The 15,833-nt window shown below is 52.1% G+C and overlaps 10 protein-coding genes across 10 annotated transcripts; 5 read left to right on the top strand and 5 right to left on the bottom strand.

Annotated features, from left to right (window-relative positions):
• Positions 1–635: 635 nt before the first annotated feature.
• B9G98_02485 (Ribosome biogenesis protein YTM1) lies at positions 636–1,901 on the top strand (the record flags this gene model as incomplete). Its single annotated transcript, XM_024809042.1, has 1 exon — positions 636–1,901. One exon carries the CDS (start codon positions 636–638, stop codon positions 1,899–1,901), a length of 1,266 nt encoding a protein of 421 aa, XP_024664810.1.
• Positions 1,902–2,349: 448 nt separating this feature from the next.
• B9G98_02484 (Glutamine--fructose-6-phosphate aminotransferase [isomerizing]) lies at positions 2,350–4,404 on the bottom strand (the record flags this gene model as incomplete). Its single annotated transcript, XM_024809041.1, has 1 exon — positions 2,350–4,404. The coding sequence occupies one exon, from the start codon at positions 4,402–4,404 to the stop codon at positions 2,350–2,352; it is 2,055 nt and encodes a 684-aa protein (XP_024664809.1).
• A 342-nt stretch (positions 4,405–4,746) lies between these two features.
• B9G98_02483 (hypothetical protein) lies at positions 4,747–5,790 on the bottom strand (the record flags this gene model as incomplete). Its single annotated transcript, XM_024809040.1, has 1 exon — positions 4,747–5,790. The coding sequence occupies one exon, from the start codon at positions 5,788–5,790 to the stop codon at positions 4,747–4,749; it is 1,044 nt and encodes a 347-aa protein (XP_024664808.1).
• A 625-nt stretch (positions 5,791–6,415) lies between these two features.
• Positions 6,416–7,417, bottom strand: B9G98_02482 (Glyoxylate reductase 1; the record flags this gene model as incomplete). Its single annotated transcript, XM_024809039.1, has 1 exon — positions 6,416–7,417. The coding sequence occupies one exon, from the start codon at positions 7,415–7,417 to the stop codon at positions 6,416–6,418; it is 1,002 nt and encodes a 333-aa protein (XP_024664807.1).
• Positions 7,418–7,731: 314 nt separating this feature from the next.
• Positions 7,732–8,754, bottom strand: B9G98_02481 (Glyoxylate reductase 1; the record flags this gene model as incomplete). Its single annotated transcript, XM_024809038.1, has 1 exon — positions 7,732–8,754. One exon carries the CDS (start codon positions 8,752–8,754, stop codon positions 7,732–7,734), a length of 1,023 nt encoding a protein of 340 aa, XP_024664806.1.
• A 964-nt stretch (positions 8,755–9,718) lies between these two features.
• Positions 9,719–10,435, top strand: B9G98_02480 (hypothetical protein; the record flags this gene model as incomplete). The annotated part of the gene is made up of 1 exon (XM_024809037.1): positions 9,719–10,435. One exon carries the CDS (start codon positions 9,719–9,721, stop codon positions 10,433–10,435), a length of 717 nt encoding a protein of 238 aa, XP_024664805.1.
• A 169-nt stretch (positions 10,436–10,604) lies between these two features.
• On the top strand, positions 10,605–11,612 carry B9G98_02479 (SEC14 cytosolic factor; the record flags this gene model as incomplete). Its single annotated transcript, XM_024809036.1, has 1 exon — positions 10,605–11,612. The coding sequence occupies one exon, from the start codon at positions 10,605–10,607 to the stop codon at positions 11,610–11,612; it is 1,008 nt and encodes a 335-aa protein (XP_024664804.1).
• A 181-nt stretch (positions 11,613–11,793) lies between these two features.
• On the top strand, positions 11,794–12,246 carry B9G98_02478 (Ubiquitin-conjugating enzyme E2 2; the record flags this gene model as incomplete). The annotated part of the gene is made up of 1 exon (XM_024809035.1): positions 11,794–12,246. The coding sequence occupies one exon, from the start codon at positions 11,794–11,796 to the stop codon at positions 12,244–12,246; it is 453 nt and encodes a 150-aa protein (XP_024664803.1).
• Positions 12,247–12,349: 103 nt separating this feature from the next.
• On the top strand, positions 12,350–13,537 carry B9G98_02477 (putative queuine tRNA-ribosyltransferase; the record flags this gene model as incomplete). The annotated part of the gene is made up of 1 exon (XM_024809034.1): positions 12,350–13,537. The coding sequence occupies one exon, from the start codon at positions 12,350–12,352 to the stop codon at positions 13,535–13,537; it is 1,188 nt and encodes a 395-aa protein (XP_024664802.1).
• Positions 13,538–13,567: 30 nt separating this feature from the next.
• On the bottom strand, positions 13,568–15,826 carry B9G98_02476 (Transmembrane GTPase fzo1; the record flags this gene model as incomplete). The annotated part of the gene is made up of 1 exon (XM_024809033.1): positions 13,568–15,826. One exon carries the CDS (start codon positions 15,824–15,826, stop codon positions 13,568–13,570), a length of 2,259 nt encoding a protein of 752 aa, XP_024664801.1.
• Between the last annotated feature and the right edge of the window lie 7 nt (positions 15,827–15,833).

Below are 15,833 nucleotides of genomic sequence, written 5' to 3'. Positions count from 1 at the left end.
GTGTGACCGGAGTTTTTAGTGCTCGGTGGCGCTTTAACGCCTAGCTTTTTCCTTAATCTCACCAAATTTATACTGTAGTTTTTGAGCGCATGCCGCTGGTGTCTCTGCCCCTCAACTTCAGCCTAAAATCCGCAATTGACCCTAGCCAATCCGGCGCACTTTTTAGTAAGGCCACACCTGGCCCGACCTAAAACTTTTCCGCGGAAAGGGTTATTGTTGGAATGTCAAGCGACCCAAACGAGGCAGACACCGCGTAAAACAGCGTGAAATGGCAAGCATTGATACTTTTGAAAACTGAACGCGAAATCCAAAAACAGAGAGCGAATAGAACTGGTGCTACCAGCGCCAAAAAGTTGCCTCAAACCGGATTCGAACCGGTGATCTTAGCATTACTAGTGCTACGCCTTACCAACTTGGCCATCAAGGCTTTTGGTGACGAAAAGTTTTGAGCTGTGTACATATGCCGGGAATTGTATTGGCGCATCACGGTTCTCATTCAAGGTGAACGTCACTCAGTGCGTTTCTAGAAGAACCGAATGGCTGCCCTAATTTCGTAGCATCCACGCCAATTTACAGAGTTACAAAAAACTGTCAAAATATATTTCGATCTGCTGAATAATTTTTTTCTTTTCACGATGAGCTCGGTGCGTGTACGACTTATCACGAGAGACGACTCTCTCAAAGTGGATGATAGTCCCCTGTATGTACCTGTTGATCTCAAAAGGTACGGTCTGAGTGAGGTGGTCAACCAGCTTCTCAGCACCGAAACCCCAATTCCTTTTGATTTCGTTATCGATGGAAAACTTCTCAGAAGCAGTCTGGACAAGTACTTGACAGAGCAGGGCTTGTCCACTGAATCTGTTTTGACCGTTGAGTATGTCCGTTCAGTCTTGCCGCCGACATTTGTATCTTCTTTTGCCCACGACGACTGGGTTTCTAGTGTCGACATTAACGATGCCAGCCAGAAAATTGTCACTGGTTCGTATGACGGTGTTGTTAGATTATGGGACTTTAGTGGAAACGTCACAGACCAGCTGGCTGGTCATACTGGCGCTGTTAAATCCATCCAGTGGGTGTCCGATAGCCACCTGGTTTCGGCTGGTGCTGACCGGAACCTCTGTCTCTGGAAATTGGGCGACGAAAAGGCCAAGATTGCTTGTATTTTCCAGGGTCACACCGGACCTGTCAATTCGACTTGTACTCTTGCGTCTGGCAAGATTATCAGCGGTAGTTCTGATGGAACGCTCAAGGTCTGGTCGACTCGGGTTAAAGAGCTGCCCGAAGCTCCCGAGGCCCCCACTTCAACCTTCACATCCACCAAGAAGCGCCGGAAGCTTGCAGAGCAAGCGCTCATTTCACAGCGGGTTCGTGGCTCTCTAGCTACTCTTGAGGGCCACACCGCTCCGGTTACTGGCTTAGCAGCGCACTCTTCCGACGCCAATGTGGTTTACTCTGTGTCTGAAGACCACACCCTGCGCACCTGGGATCTCGTTACCGACCGCCTAATCGACACCAAGGCCACTGCCTTCTCTCTTCTCTCGGTTGCCAACATGGGCCCGACTACCTCGCTTATCGCATGCGGGTCATCTGCACGACACATTTCGTTGATTGATCCTCGCACAAAAACTACTACGTCTCAAGCACAACTAATCGGTCACCGCAATTTCGTTGTCGACTTGGCGGTCTCTCCAAACAACCCATATATGCTGGCGTCTGCTTCTCATGACGGTACTACCCGGTTGTGGGATGTGCGGGCCAACAAAAGCATGTACACCGTTGCCCGCAACGCTAAAGAAGACAACGACGTGTACTGCGTCGCATGGAAAAGTGTACTGGCTGCTGGAGGCAAAGACAAGAAACTGGAAATCACGCAGGTGCCGAATTCTGAGCTGGCTGCCTAATTGGGAACTCTTGAATGAGCATCTTGGTGGTGACGCTCAGGAAACCGAACGTCCGCCTCGATCCATTCAAAGTCTGAAAATAATTCTATTTTATCGAGTATATGTTTGATCTATCGCTTTCTGTCGCTCCTTGCCCAGGTTTGTGAAAACGAGGCTGCTGTAGACTCCTGCAGGTTGATGCCGAATACCTTATATAAATGAATGTGCATTGATAACCCCGCGCAAACATGTACTTTCCTGACCTAAAAAGCTTTATTGATCTATACAACCGTTATGTGAACTCCGACGGTCCAGAAACCGAGCACGAATCAGCATCTCGACGACACAAAAACGACCTGTACTGGATCTCTGGATTCGACGCCGCCTTCTAAAAAGAACTCATGAATTCATGAGCGCAAAGTACACAAAAGCTAATAGTCTAAGTATTTAATTAGTATTTCAACAAATGTTACTCAACGGTCACTGACTTGGCGAGATTACGAGGGAAATCGACATCAACGCCCTTGCGAAGAGCCAGCCAGTAGCTCATTAGTTGCAGAGGGATGACGTTCAACACGCCCTGCAGACAGTCGACGGTCGAAGGGATCTCAATGGTCTGGTACTTGGGGTCGAACTTGTTGGCGTCACCCTCGTTGCAAATAATAATCGGGTTACCCGAGCGGGCGACGACCTGCTGCACCGAAGACATGACCTTGGGGAAGAGCGAGTCGCGGGTTGCAAGAACAATAATAGGCAACTTGTCATCGACAAGGGCAAGAACACCATGCTTGAGCTCGCCAGCAAGAACACCCTCAGAGTGCATGTATGAAATCTCCTTGATCTTGAGCGCACCTTCGAGAGCAGTCGCATGCTGAAAGCCGCGGCCTAGCAGAAGCAGTGACTTCTGGTCAGCCAGAATGGTGTCGCACATCTCATGGATCTTGTCGTTGAGCGCGAGAACCTCCTCGATTTGCTTGGACAGTCTAGAAAGACCCATAATGATCTCTTTGCGGCGCTCCTTCTTCGAAATGCGATCGTCAGAAAGAGACAGCGCCATCATAACCAGTGCAACGTATTGCGACGTATATGCCTTGGTCGAAGCCACACCGATCTCAGGACCAGCGTTGATGTGCACACCGCAGTGGGTCATACGGGAGATAGAAGAGCCAACAGAGTTGACAATACCAACAGTCAAAGCACCGCGCTCATTGCAGTACTGCAAAGCCAGCATAGAGTCGGCTGTTTCACCTGACTGAGAAACAAAGACGCAAACGTCGTCACGGAACACAGGGGATTTGCGATCCAAAAAGTCTGAAGCCAGCTCAACACTGATGGGGATCTCAGTGAGCTCCTCAAAGATCTGACGGGTGGCCATGCAAGAGTGATAAGATGTACCACAGGCAATCATGATAATACGACGGCAGCGGCGAATGGTGGTCAGCGACGAGCGCAATCCGCCAAGGTTAATGGTAAAGTTCTCGAAATCAACCCGACCACGCATGGTGTTGAAAATAGAGTCAGGCTGCTCGTAGATCTCCTTCAACATGAAATGCTCGAACTTGCCCTTCATGATCTGAGCAAGCTCCATCTCCAATGTCTGGATCTGACGGATAGTAGATTCGCCGGTGGTGTGGGTAGCCCGGTGGATGTGCAGCTCGCCATCGCAAACATGAGCAATGTCGTCGTCCTCTAAAAACAAGACCTTGCGAGTGTGCTCCACAACAGCGGCGGGATCACTGGCAATAAAGAACTCGGTAGGAATAGGGCCGTCCTCGGACAGGAAAGCGCGAGATTGCGAATGGCGGAGGCTGTCGCCAGTGGGGGGGCCCATCAGGCCATTAACGTCCATACTAGTGTCTTGGAACTCAACATCAACAAAGTCGACCTTGAGCTTCTTATCGGTCTTGACACCAATTAACAGAGGAGATCCTTTGCGAGAGGCAACTACCTCGGCAGGATAGTGAACCGACTTAACCAGCAAGCCGTACGCACCCTCAAGCTCACGCAGAACAAGCTTGGCCAGCTGGCTGAAATCCAGGTGGGCACCAGCCTTGGTATTCTCGTCGTAGAGGTACTTGAAGAGCTGGGCAATACACTCGGTATCGGTGTCGCTGGTGAAGGTGCGGCCCTTGGAGCTCAGGAACTGCTTCAGCTCCTTGTAGTTGGTGATGATACCGTTGTGCACAATCGAGAACTGGTGTTTGGGGTCAGAGACTTGCGGGTGGCAGTTTCTGGTTGCGGGCTCACCGTGGGTTGCCCAACGGGTGTGGGCGATGCCGGCGTGGGCGTTGAAAACCGCGTCCAAATTCAGGTTCTTCTGCTCGTCAATGAGCTTTCGCAGCTCCTTGACCTTGCCGACCTGACGGTAGATGAGCACCTCGTCCTCGTGGTCGCCATCAATAGCCAACCCGGCAGAGTCGTAGCCACGATACTCCTGACGCTGCAGGCCCTCCCGGAGGGTGTTGATGATTTCACCCCGCGTCTTTGGTACTAGAAAATTGACATATCCAAAGATTCCGCACATTTTTTATCGCCACAAAAAACCAGCTGTGATGGGTCTAGCTGAAATTACAATATGTGCTCGAAGCTTTTTGCCTGCTTGTCAAGTTGGGAGGACCTTAATAAAGCCCCAATAAGGTAATACGTAAACACGCGTCTCGCCTGGCCGCTCTGTGGCTACTAAAAATAGTAAGGAGATCTTGGGAGAAATCTCAGGAGCATGTGGAGACCGCATGGCGGGCAACCAGCATGGTTGCGGGGGCTATAATGAACAAATTTTGAGCTAACTAGTGCTGTCTAGGACAGACACGATTACTCTCCATTCAGCACAATGGAGTCAGATAGAGAAATAAATTAATTCGTACACTCACGATCCCGTAGCCGGATCGGAACCGTTGCCGGGTTTCCTGGTATCTGCATCTAGTTGCGTCACACTGTCCCGGATGGTAGGCCACCCAGATCGGTAGGCCACATAGAATAGACTGGTCCGCAGTTTGCTGCTTGCTTCTGCCACGCCGAACATTTCTTTGAATTTGCGTTGGCAGGCAATTGCCGGAATTCTATGGTGCTGTTTGGCGGCGAGCCGGTCCGAGATGTACTTCCACTTGAATCGTTCGGCAAGCTCGACCTGTCGCTTGAGTTCCTGGACATCTGACGGCGTCCAGGTTTGACACAAAACTTCCTCTGGATACTCGTCCCCGGGAATATCCATAATGCGCTCGTTCTCGTACTGCGAGTACTGCTTGGGAGCGGTTGGATCATAATAGTACGGCCCTGGTGGAGCCAGCGATCGGCTCGGTCGTTGAAATGGCATGTAGGAGTAGGATCCCGGATACCATGACGGCTTCGGCGTCTCGTGGACGGGCCAATGCGGCGACGAAACCCGGGTGACCAGAGGACCTGGCTCGCCTTCGGGAAGCGGTCTACGCTGCCCTTCACTGCGCTCATGCAGATCACTGGGGCCTGGCATGTCTGGGCTGGGCTGGTCGCTGGAGTCAGAGTCGTCGCTGTAGCTGGAACGTTGGGCCGGCGGCGCAGCCGGCTGGTGCTCCTCGCCGTCGCGGGACGTCTCCTGCCACATGCTGGCCTGGGGATGCTGCATCCAATGCCGCCGTTTTGGAGCCCGCGGCTCTTGTAGGTACAGGTCGCTCATCGTGGATGTTTCGCGACGGTGTCTGATCTCGTCCATCATCGAAGACGTCCGGAGGTGCGATGTCACATACGGGTTGGTTAGCTCCAGAGCGTACTGAAGGTTCCCCGTCTGGTCGTTCTTGGACTCGTTGGCTTCGGCGTTTGGTATGGTGTGGTCAAAATGCAGCTGCTTCTCCGGTATAAGAGGCAAGTTGGTGGATTCACGGCTCCAGTTACTTCTTCGCGACTTCCTGCGTCCACTATGATACGATCTATCCATAGTCCCGATGTAGTCTCGTAGATACCGGCAAGGATCCCAGAGATGAGCGGAGCACTGAAAAGTCTTAGCTGCCTCCACCAGCTTGCATTTACAGCCTTGTCACGGCAAGTATCCCCTGCATTGTCTGAGACTTTACCCGGCTTGGTCGATGCAAGTGGTACATGGCAGAAAACTTTAAATGTGGAGGGTTAAACTAATCTAGCAGTATCAAAGTATGAACATGTTGGGTCACTAAACGGAGAAAATGTAAAGCAAATGCATTTAATGACTCGGGAAACTGGAAAGTTTCGCTTCTTCTAGACTTCTTTTCCCCTCTGCTGGACTATCTTCAGCAGTCCGCACAGTGAATAGAAGGCATGTATCAGTGAAGAAGAAAAAAAAAAAACACTGGCTGGCTCTGCTTGTAAATGCTGACTCCCCGCCTGCAGGTGCTCACCTTTGCCGGCCCTCTCATGCAGTACAAGCCTCTGAGACTGCACGAATTAAAGCTTCAAGGGACAGATCCACCAACAACACTGCGGCATGATAATAATATCTCGTGGCTTGCATATTCTTGGCGAGTCCGCGGGTTGCCCGAAGTAGCGGCTATTAGTTTTTTTTACCAACGTATGTTTCAGGCTAACGACTAAACGTGCTCGGAGATAGGGCTGACAACCTTACCTGTGGAAAGGTACGCGTCAATATTCTCAATGACCTCTGCCTCCATTTTGGTGCGAGCATCAATGCAGTGAGTTCCCGAGTGGGGCAAAAGCAGCACATTCTCGTTTTTGACCAGTTCCGTGTGCACCTTGGGCTCGTGTTCGTATACATCAAGCCCTGCCGACAAAACCTTACCTGATGCAAGTGCGTCAACCAGCGCCTGCTCATCAATGACAGGGCCTCGGGCGGTGTTAATGATTACCACGCCATCCTTCATTTTGGCGAACGCTTCGGCATTGAGGAGGTGGTGGGTCGAGTTGTTCAACGGAATGCTCAGGAAAATAATGTCCGATGTCCTCAGCAATGTATCAAAGTCAACGTACTCAGACTCCTTTTCCACCGCGGGTTCCGCACGGCGACGGTTGTAGTACTGGACTTTTCCGAGGCTCAGAGCGCTCTGCATTTTGTCCCGGGCAACTGCTCCGATTCCCCCTAACCCGATAATACCCAGGGTCCGTCCCTCTGGCTCAATAGCGAGCGGAACATCTCCAAACCACTCACCTCGGCGGAGAGCAGCGGCAAGGGCATTGAAATTGCGCATGGCGCCAATAGTGAGGTACAGCGCAGTGTTGGCCGTGGCCTCCATGACTGAATTGGGGGCATTCGATGCCACGATGCCCATCTCCTTCAGAACGTGGGGATCCGGCAGGGTGTCGTAGCCTGCACCCATGTGTGCCATCACCTCCAGACCATCAACGGACTTGCGAAAACGGTCCATGTCGTATCCCTTGAGGCGTTTAGCGCCCGGCACAGTGTGGCCAACGGCCACAACGTTCTTTTTGGCGAAAAGCTGGTAGAACTCATCAGAGGACGTGCCCTCAAAGGGGACAAGCTCAACATTGTGTTTTTCGGCAAGTTGGGCCCATTTGTCCTTGCAATTGACATATGCTCCACGCATAATAACCACTAACTTTTTCGTACTGCTCATTGTTGGGGGTAACTGAGTTTGTCGACTCGACAGTTAGTCACCTTGACCAATTTACCGGGGTCCTGTTGACTAATCGTCCCCTACTGTGTTTGATAAGGTCCTGTATGATGACGGCTTGTGCTGCCGGAGGATACCATACAGCTTCATAGTGACGTAAGCAGCGGTCGGGATCAGCCGCTGCGAGCCCCATGCGGGCGACCAAGATCGTGGAAAGGGTAGACGTTTACTCTTGCGGTCGCTAAGGCATGCCGCGGAGCAGATGCAACAGCCGCCAACAAAAACAAAGGAGCAGATGCGTCAGGATGCGCCTCTGGCTAAACGTGCTCGGCAATGGGGCTAGCGAGTTTACCGGTGGTAAGATACGCGTCAATGTTGTCGATAACCTCTGCCTCCATTTTAGTGCGAGCATCAATGCAGTGGGTTCCGACGTGCGGCAAAAGCAGCACGTTCTGGTTTTTAAGCAGTTCGGGGTGAACGTTGGGCTCGTTTTCGAATACGTCGAGGCCGGCAGACATAACTTTGCCGGATGCCAGTGCGTCGACCAGCGCCTGCTCGTCGATGACAGAGCCCCGAGCAGTGTTGACGATAGTCACGCCGTCCTTCATTTTGGAGAACGCTTCGGCATCAATTAGGTGGTAAGTAGAGCGATTAAGAGGGACGCTGAGGAAAACAATGTCCGAGGTCTTGAGTAGTGTGTCGAAATCAACATACTCAGCGTTCTTCTCGATCTCGGGATCCGCGCGACGGCGGTTAAAGTACTGGACTTTCCCGAGATTCAAAGAGCTCTGCATTTTGTCCCGAGCCAGCGCTCCGATTCCGCCCAGCCCAATCACGCCCAGCGTCTTTCCTTCCGGCTCGATAGCCAGCGGTACATCTCCCAACCATTCTCCACGACGAAGAGCAGATGCGAGGGCATTGAAATTACGCATGGCACCGATCGTGAGGTAAAGCGCGGTGTTGGCAGTGGCTTCCATAACGGATTTGGGCGCATTAGACGCGGTAATCCCCATTTCCTTGAGGATGGTGGGGTCTGGCAGCGCATCGTACCCTGCACCCATGTGACACATAATTTCGACCCCCGCGAGACAAGCACGGAATTTGTCCATTTCAAAACCGTCCATGAGCTTTAGACCGGGATAAGTGTGGGCCACGGCGACGATGTTCTTTTTATCGAAAAGATCGAAAAAGTCATCTGCACAAGTACCGTTGAAAGGTACCAGCCGGACGTTGTGTTTTTCGGCTAGCTGGGCCCATTTTTCACGGCAATTATCGTATGCTCCGTCCATAATAACTACCAGCTTCTGCGTATCGCCCATTTTCTCTGTGGAGTCGACCATCTGATCTTCACTTAGTCAGATATTGACGTGGTTTAGTGAATATCAGCTCCGTATACTCCACGGTTTTGTGGTGAAAATGATGACAGTTTATGCCGCCGTGGGGGATACCACGCATCCCATCCCGTCGGTGAGGTAACCGAAGATCGGGGCGCGCAGTCTGGGTCTGGATGCTGACAGGATAGGGTTGTGGAAAGGGCGTATGGTCACGAAGAGGCGCTAGAGGCACTACCGGTGACACGGACGGCAAAAAGAGGTAAACAGCAAGAATTCCAGCAAAGAGGGGTGTGTGCGTCAACATACTGCTAATTTGGGCTAAGGTTTCAAACGTTCTGTATGATCCCAACACGGTTGCTCATTTGCTAACTCCCCAATGGAACTAACGTAGGTCCTCGCGGTATGCATCAGTCATGGCAAGCTAAGTAACGCGAGGGAAGGAACGCCCCCAAGGCCTGTCGGACAATTAGCATGGTCGTTAAAGGAAGGCATTGGTGGTGGTGTCGAAAAATTGAATGTTCAGTGCTCTTTACTTTGCAAGCATGTGTGCATGATATCCCCAGGGCCCCTCCCCCCATGATCCGGGGAGAAAGTTTCTGAGACCTGCCTTGGCTGGGCAAGCCTATGCTGGCTATGCATGCGCCAACAGAGTTGCTAAAAGATCGCATGGTTCCAAACACTATAACTCGTCGGAATTCCGTGGTTTCCGGCGGGGATGTGTTGAACAATTCGTCTAGTATGTTTTGGACAGTGGTGGGGAGTTTTTTTGAATATTTCCTCGCGGACCACTTTGCCACATGCGTCTTGGGTCCGGGTCCTTGCAATCTTAGCTCAGGCCGGGCAAGGGTAGTTGGATCTCGGTCGAAATACATAAACCCACGCTTTATGGGGTTGGGTCCAATCCTTCTTTTGATACAATAGATTCGTACTGGATTGACCCCTACTGCTGTTTGTTTCTACGAATCAATCAATGGTTAGCCCGACGCTTCCCATGGATAACACCCCACACTCCCCCGCGACCCGTCACCACCCACTGCCTGAGGTTGTCATCTGGCGGGCAATTAGGCGATACAAAATACGGCGATTGACTAAACAGATCAGAATCGAAGACAACTGGCTATTCGAGGTCGCTCTGAACGGCCAACTCGCAAAGTACCACTGGCCCAGGCTTATGCATACGCCTGCAACTCTAGAACGGATCAGCCAGTTTTTGGAAGACCTGGGCGCGCTGCGGAAGAACTCCTCTGCACATGCCCGTATTCTAATACTGGGTCTCTTGCTAGCTGGCCTGCGCCCACAAGCTGAAGCACCACAAATCCACAGTCTGGCCTATTGCATGGCCCAGCTTTGTGACCAGCCTGACGCAGTTGCCCACCGAGCAATGTTCATTTCACTTTATCCCCAGGTTTGTCACCACGTCTTGCGAGAGTTCAACAGCATCCTGGTGGAGATCCGCACAGCAGCAAACCACCCCCCGGCACCGGCCCAGCCGAGGGCGCGACCACGCCACACCGCGCCATCGACCGGGGCTGCTGCTGCGACTGCTGCTGCCGCTGCCGGTGTTATCTATGCACCTATCAAATCAAAGCGGACGCTGGCACCACGCACTCAGCTGCCGCTCCTAACTGCATTTTTAACAAGTATACTCCGGTATATTTGGATAATTTATATCGTTACCTCAAACTAGAAATTTTTTGTGTATCACCCCCCCTTCACCTGCCCGAACGTTGACCCTCGCTGATATAATCTGAAAAGTTATTCCCCTTTGTTCCTTATAACCCCGGTGGCCCCTTTCCCTAGCTGCATTTTCGCACCAGCATTCAATATACCGCAATCTGCGTAGTAAGTTTGTTGAAATGTCCGTTGACGAGAAAACGCTACTGGATTCGTACCCGCAAATTGCCCCCGAATCTGCTGGCACCGGCCACCCTGGCCACTTGACCCCTGAGCAGGAGAAGGCACTCAACCACTTGCGGGATCTACTGACTGCCCACGGGCACACTGAGCGCATGGATGACGCCACGCTGTTGCGATTCCTGCGGGCGCGCAAGTTTGACGTTGGCAAGGCCATGGAGATGTACCAGGCGTGCGAAAAGTGGCGCGAGGAATTTGGCACCAACACGATTTTGGAGGATTTCACCTACCCGGAAAAGGGCGAGGTGATGAAGTACTACCCGCAGTTTTACCACAAGACAGACAAGGACGGCCGCCCCGTGTATTATGAGCTCATCGGCAACGTCGATATCCATGCAATGTATAAGATCACGACCCAGGAGCGCATGCTGCGCAACCTGGTGTGGGAGTACGAGGCGTTCACCCACTACCGCCTGCCTGCGTGCAGCCGCAAGGTTGGTGCGCTGCTGGAGACCTCGTGCACGGTCATTGATCTTAAGGACGTTTCGCTGTCCACCGCGTCGCACGTGTACGGCTACATCAAGGAGGCATCGCACATCGGCCAGAACTACTACCCGGAACGCATGGGCCAATTCTACGTGATTAATGCGCCGTTCGGGTTCTCTGCCATCTGGTCGTTTATCCGCCACTTTTTGGACCCAGTCACCGTCGAGAAAATCCACATCTACGGAAGCAAATACCAAAAATCGCTCATGAAGCAAATTCCCGAAGAAAACTTGCCCGTGCAGCTTGGCGGCAAATCACAGTGCAAGGGCAATATCTACCTCGCGGACGACGGCCCCTGGCGCGACCCCAAGTACATTGGACCCGAGGGCCCCGCCCCGCTGTCTGCCGCAGAGTCCAAGGCCTCGTCCGCCCAGCCAGCGGATGCTGCTGCCGCCCCGACCAAGGTCGAGAAGGTCAAATCCGACGACTCTCTCGTGACTGCGCCCGAGCACGCTCCGGCATAAGGCCTTTGCGCATTATTAATTGTTTTTAGCTATAGAAGGACTTTATTAGACTCGCTCAACCTCGCCGCGAAAACCGGCCTCCGCGCCATCATCGCACCCTAACCCGGCATCGTCAGACTAGTAATCTCAGAACCTTCCCAAGAAATCCCCACCTCTCAAACAGTTTTACCGCCACCTAACTATGTCGACCACCGCCCGTAAGAGGCTCATGCGTGATTTCAAGCGTATCCAGCAGGACCCGACCGGGGGAGTCTCCGCTTCGCCCGTGCCTGAGGATATTCTCATGTGGAACGCCGTCATTATTGGGCCCGACGACACGCCGTTCGAGGACGGCACCTTCCGATTGATTCTGAAATTCGACGAGAGCTATCCCACGAAGCCGCCTGTCGTGCGCTTCCTGTCCGAGATGTTCCATCCCAACGTGTATCCGTCGGGCGAGCTTTGCCTGGACATTCTCCAGAACCGCTGGAGTCCGACGTTTGACGTCTCGGCGATCCTGACCTCGATCCAGAGTCTACTGAACGACCCCAATACCGCATCGCCTGCCAATGTTGAGGCAGCTAATATGTTCCGTGACCACCGCAGTCAGTACAGTAAAAGAGTGCGGGAAACCGTCGAAAAGAGCTGGCTCTAATCTTTGTCGTCGTCCGGCTCATAGTTTTTTTATTTAAATGGGAATAGTTTTATATCCTCCACGTCTCTCTGTTATTTTTCACTTTTGACTAATATCCGATTTCATGGCCGCTCTCACGTTCGAGGTGGCTGCGAAGTGTTCTAAATCAAAGGCCAGAGCAGCTACCATGATGCTTCCTCACGGACCCGTGCAGACGCCGGTGTTTATGCCGGTAGGCACGCAGGCCTCCCTCAAGGGCCTGACCCCGGATCAGCTCAAGGACCTGGGCTGTGAAATTTTCTTAAACAACACATACCACCTGGGCCTGAAGCCTGGACAGGACGTCTTGGATACTGTAGGGGGTGCTCATGCTCTGCAGCATTGGGATCGCAATATTTTGACCGATTCGGGCGGTTTCCAGATGGTCTCGCTGCTCAAGCTTGCAACGATCACTGAACAGGGCGTCGGGTTCTTGAGTCCCCACGATAACACCCCCATGCTTTTGACTCCAGAGCATTCTATGAGTCTGCAGAATAGCATTGGAAGTGATATTATGATGCAGCTCGACGACGTTGTCGCTACTCTCACCACCGGGCCAAGAGTAGAGGAGGCTATGTGGAGGTCTATAAGGTGGTTAGATCGCTGCATTGCTGCTCACAAGAAACCAGAGTCGCAGAACCTATTTTGTATTATTCAAGGTGGTCTAGATCCAGAGCTGCGTCGCATCTGCTGTAAAGAGATGGTTGAACGTGACACCCCGGGTATAGCCATTGGTGGTCTCAGTGGAGGCGAAGATAAAGAGAGCTACTGTAACGTAGTTGATGCCTGCACGTCTCTGCTTCCAGAAAACAAACCCCGGTATTGTATGGGCGTTGGTTACGCCGAGGATCTCGTGGTGTCGGTGGCATTGGGTGCCGATATGTTCGACTGTGTTTACCCCACTCGTACTGCACGATTCGGCACTGCTTTGACCCGTCATGGCGTTCTGAACGTCAAGCTACTGGAGTACAAAAACGACCCAAGACCATTAGAAGACGGCTGCAAGTGCCCCGTCTGCAAACCCAAAGAAGAGGGCGGTATGGGCATTTCTCGTGGCACGATCCGCATAATGGCCACTAGAGATACAGTTGGTGCCCACCTGCTCACAATCCACAACACCTGGTACCAACTAGAGCTCATGCGCACAATTCGTCAGGCCATTGTCGAAGATCGGTTCGAAGAGTTTGTCCAAACGTTCTTCAAAGACAAGTTCGGCAACGAGCCGCCTGCTTGGGCCAGACAAGCATTGGCAAATGTGAATATCCGCATCTGAAGATAATATATATGTATGTATAACGTGCAACTAATCGACGAGGTTGAGGGCTTCGACCTTCTGGTAAAGCTTGTCACTGTCGTCATCGACTTTAGTGAAAAATTCACGCGAGTACTGAGCCTCGTATGTGTGTTTTTCAAGATCATCCCGCTCTCTTGCGACCTGCTCGACCTTGGTTTGGAACGCAGACCGAACGTCCTGGCTGGGGTACTTGAGAACCTTGCGGCACTCTCCAGCAATGCGATCGGCATTAGCCCGCACATAGCCCATGTCGTCGATCTCGAACGCGATTTTACGGGCAATCTTGCGAGGGACCGTGCGTGGCATCTCATGCACCATATACGCAGCGAGTCCCACCGTGACAACAGCAACCATAGGTACCCATAGCTTGCGAACAAGCTGCCAATCAATTGCTCTGGCTGCTTGAGAGCTTAGTGCTAACTGACCGCCACCAACGATACTAAACAAAGTAAGTGCATTGCTAACACTGCTCGTGGATGTGGTCAGGGCTTGTTTGGAAGCTTGCAACACAGGAAGGGGGCGCTCCAGCAGGAAACCCAAATCAATAAAGTCAAACACTGACAATTCAGCCCGAATGCTTCGGCCGAGGTTGTCTCTACGACGACTGAACATGGCACTCTTTTGGAACACCTTGGTGAAAGCTGGCTGTTCGCCAACATGTAATATGCCAATGGATTTGATGGCATCCACGGCAGTAGCAGTGACTTCACGGGCGTTGTCCTCGCTATGCACCACTGCATCCTGGATTTTGGCAATCAGTGCTTGGCGTGTGTCGCGGGCGTACTGTACAATATCAAATAACCCGGTATATTCGACAACTGGCTCGGCACCAACTTGGTCTACGACAGTTGTGAGATGCTCCATGCTCTGAGTGTACATTGCCTGAGTGAGCCGCTCAACATCCTTGTCAATTTTGTCTGAAACAGCCGCTGCTTCAGCAATCGTCTCGTCCAGCTGAGGGGTGAGGGCGTCGAGCCTTTCTTTGAGCTCTTGAAACTGTGCGGCCGAACTGTCGAGGTTCGTCCGAGAAAGCATCTTAACGTCTTTCAGTGTATTTACAAGGAAGTTTCGAGCCGGCAGTAGTTTGGAGGTACTGCGTTTTTCAAGAACAAATTGACGCAGCGATGCCTCAAGCTTGTCAAAGTCTGGAGATCCGGGGCCGACGTCAATATCAGGGGGTGGCGGTGAGCCCGATGACGAAGGAGGAGGGGTGGCGATCCGATCCTCGAGCGAGGAGACAAAATGGACGAAATCGCCTTTGCCCTTGTGAGTCTCGGGAATGAGACCAGCAACTTGATCCAGAATTCGCTCTTGGCAGCGCTGTTTGTCGCGGATCTTGTCATAGTTGTTTACCACCATGAATACAAGAGACTTTTCACGAGCAGTATCTTGGATGAACTCTTTGGAGCTCTGCGTGAGATGGTTTTCAGCAGAAACTACAAAGATAACAAGGTCAATTTCCTCCTGCCGTCCGAAAAGCTCCTGGGTTTTATCGACATCTACGTTGAGCCCGGGGGCATCGATCAAGCATATATCCACAACGCCATTGCTGAGCAAACTGTGCTCTTTAGGCCGGTCGTCGTAGACATAGACTTTGAGAATAGAGTAGATTTTTGATTCATGTACAAGTTCGTCGAGGTTTTCGAGAGCAAACACCCGATACGTTTTGGGGTCGTCGATATCGTATGTCGTTCTCAGCAGCACCGCGTGGACCTCTTCTTTGCCACCGTTGTTCGAGACATCAAGGACCTCACAAAAGACGTCTGTACACGGCTGCTGGTCCACGGGGAGAATTTTCCTGCGAAGCAATGCGTTACAGAGACTTGACTTGCCCGAGTTCAAGTCACCGGTGATTAGAACGTGCGACCTGGTGTTTGAAATCCGGTCCAGAAGTCGCACAGCATGAAGTTGAACTTGACCAAGTCTGGAGTCTAATAATGTCGCAGTGGATTTATCGATCAAGGAGGTGCCCACCACCGAAGCGCCCATTTTCAAATCGAGCTGGAGAACTGCCAGCGGTTCCTTGGGCAGAATGATGCTGTTGTCTTTGGAAAACAGCTTGATCTCGCCCAACAAGTCTTGGATCTCCTGAAGCCACTCCTTCAAGCTTCCGGCATGGTGGCTGTAGCGCACTTGGCTCAAATGCGCATCCACCCGGTTCCGAGAGGACATGCTGACATTCCGACGGTGGCCCTCTGAGGTCGACAACATCTCCAAAACGCCGTTGGACGACACGGCGTCTGGTTTTAGCGTTTCTTTACTGTCCATGCGTTAA

The sequence above is a fragment of the Wickerhamiella sorbophila genome (assembly GCF_002251995.1).
Source record: "Wickerhamiella sorbophila strain DS02 chromosome Unknown contig3, whole genome shotgun sequence".
Taxonomy (NCBI): domain Eukaryota; kingdom Fungi; phylum Ascomycota; class Dipodascomycetes; order Dipodascales; family Trichomonascaceae; genus Wickerhamiella; species Wickerhamiella sorbophila.
This window is presented reverse-complemented; position numbering and strand designations above follow the sequence as displayed.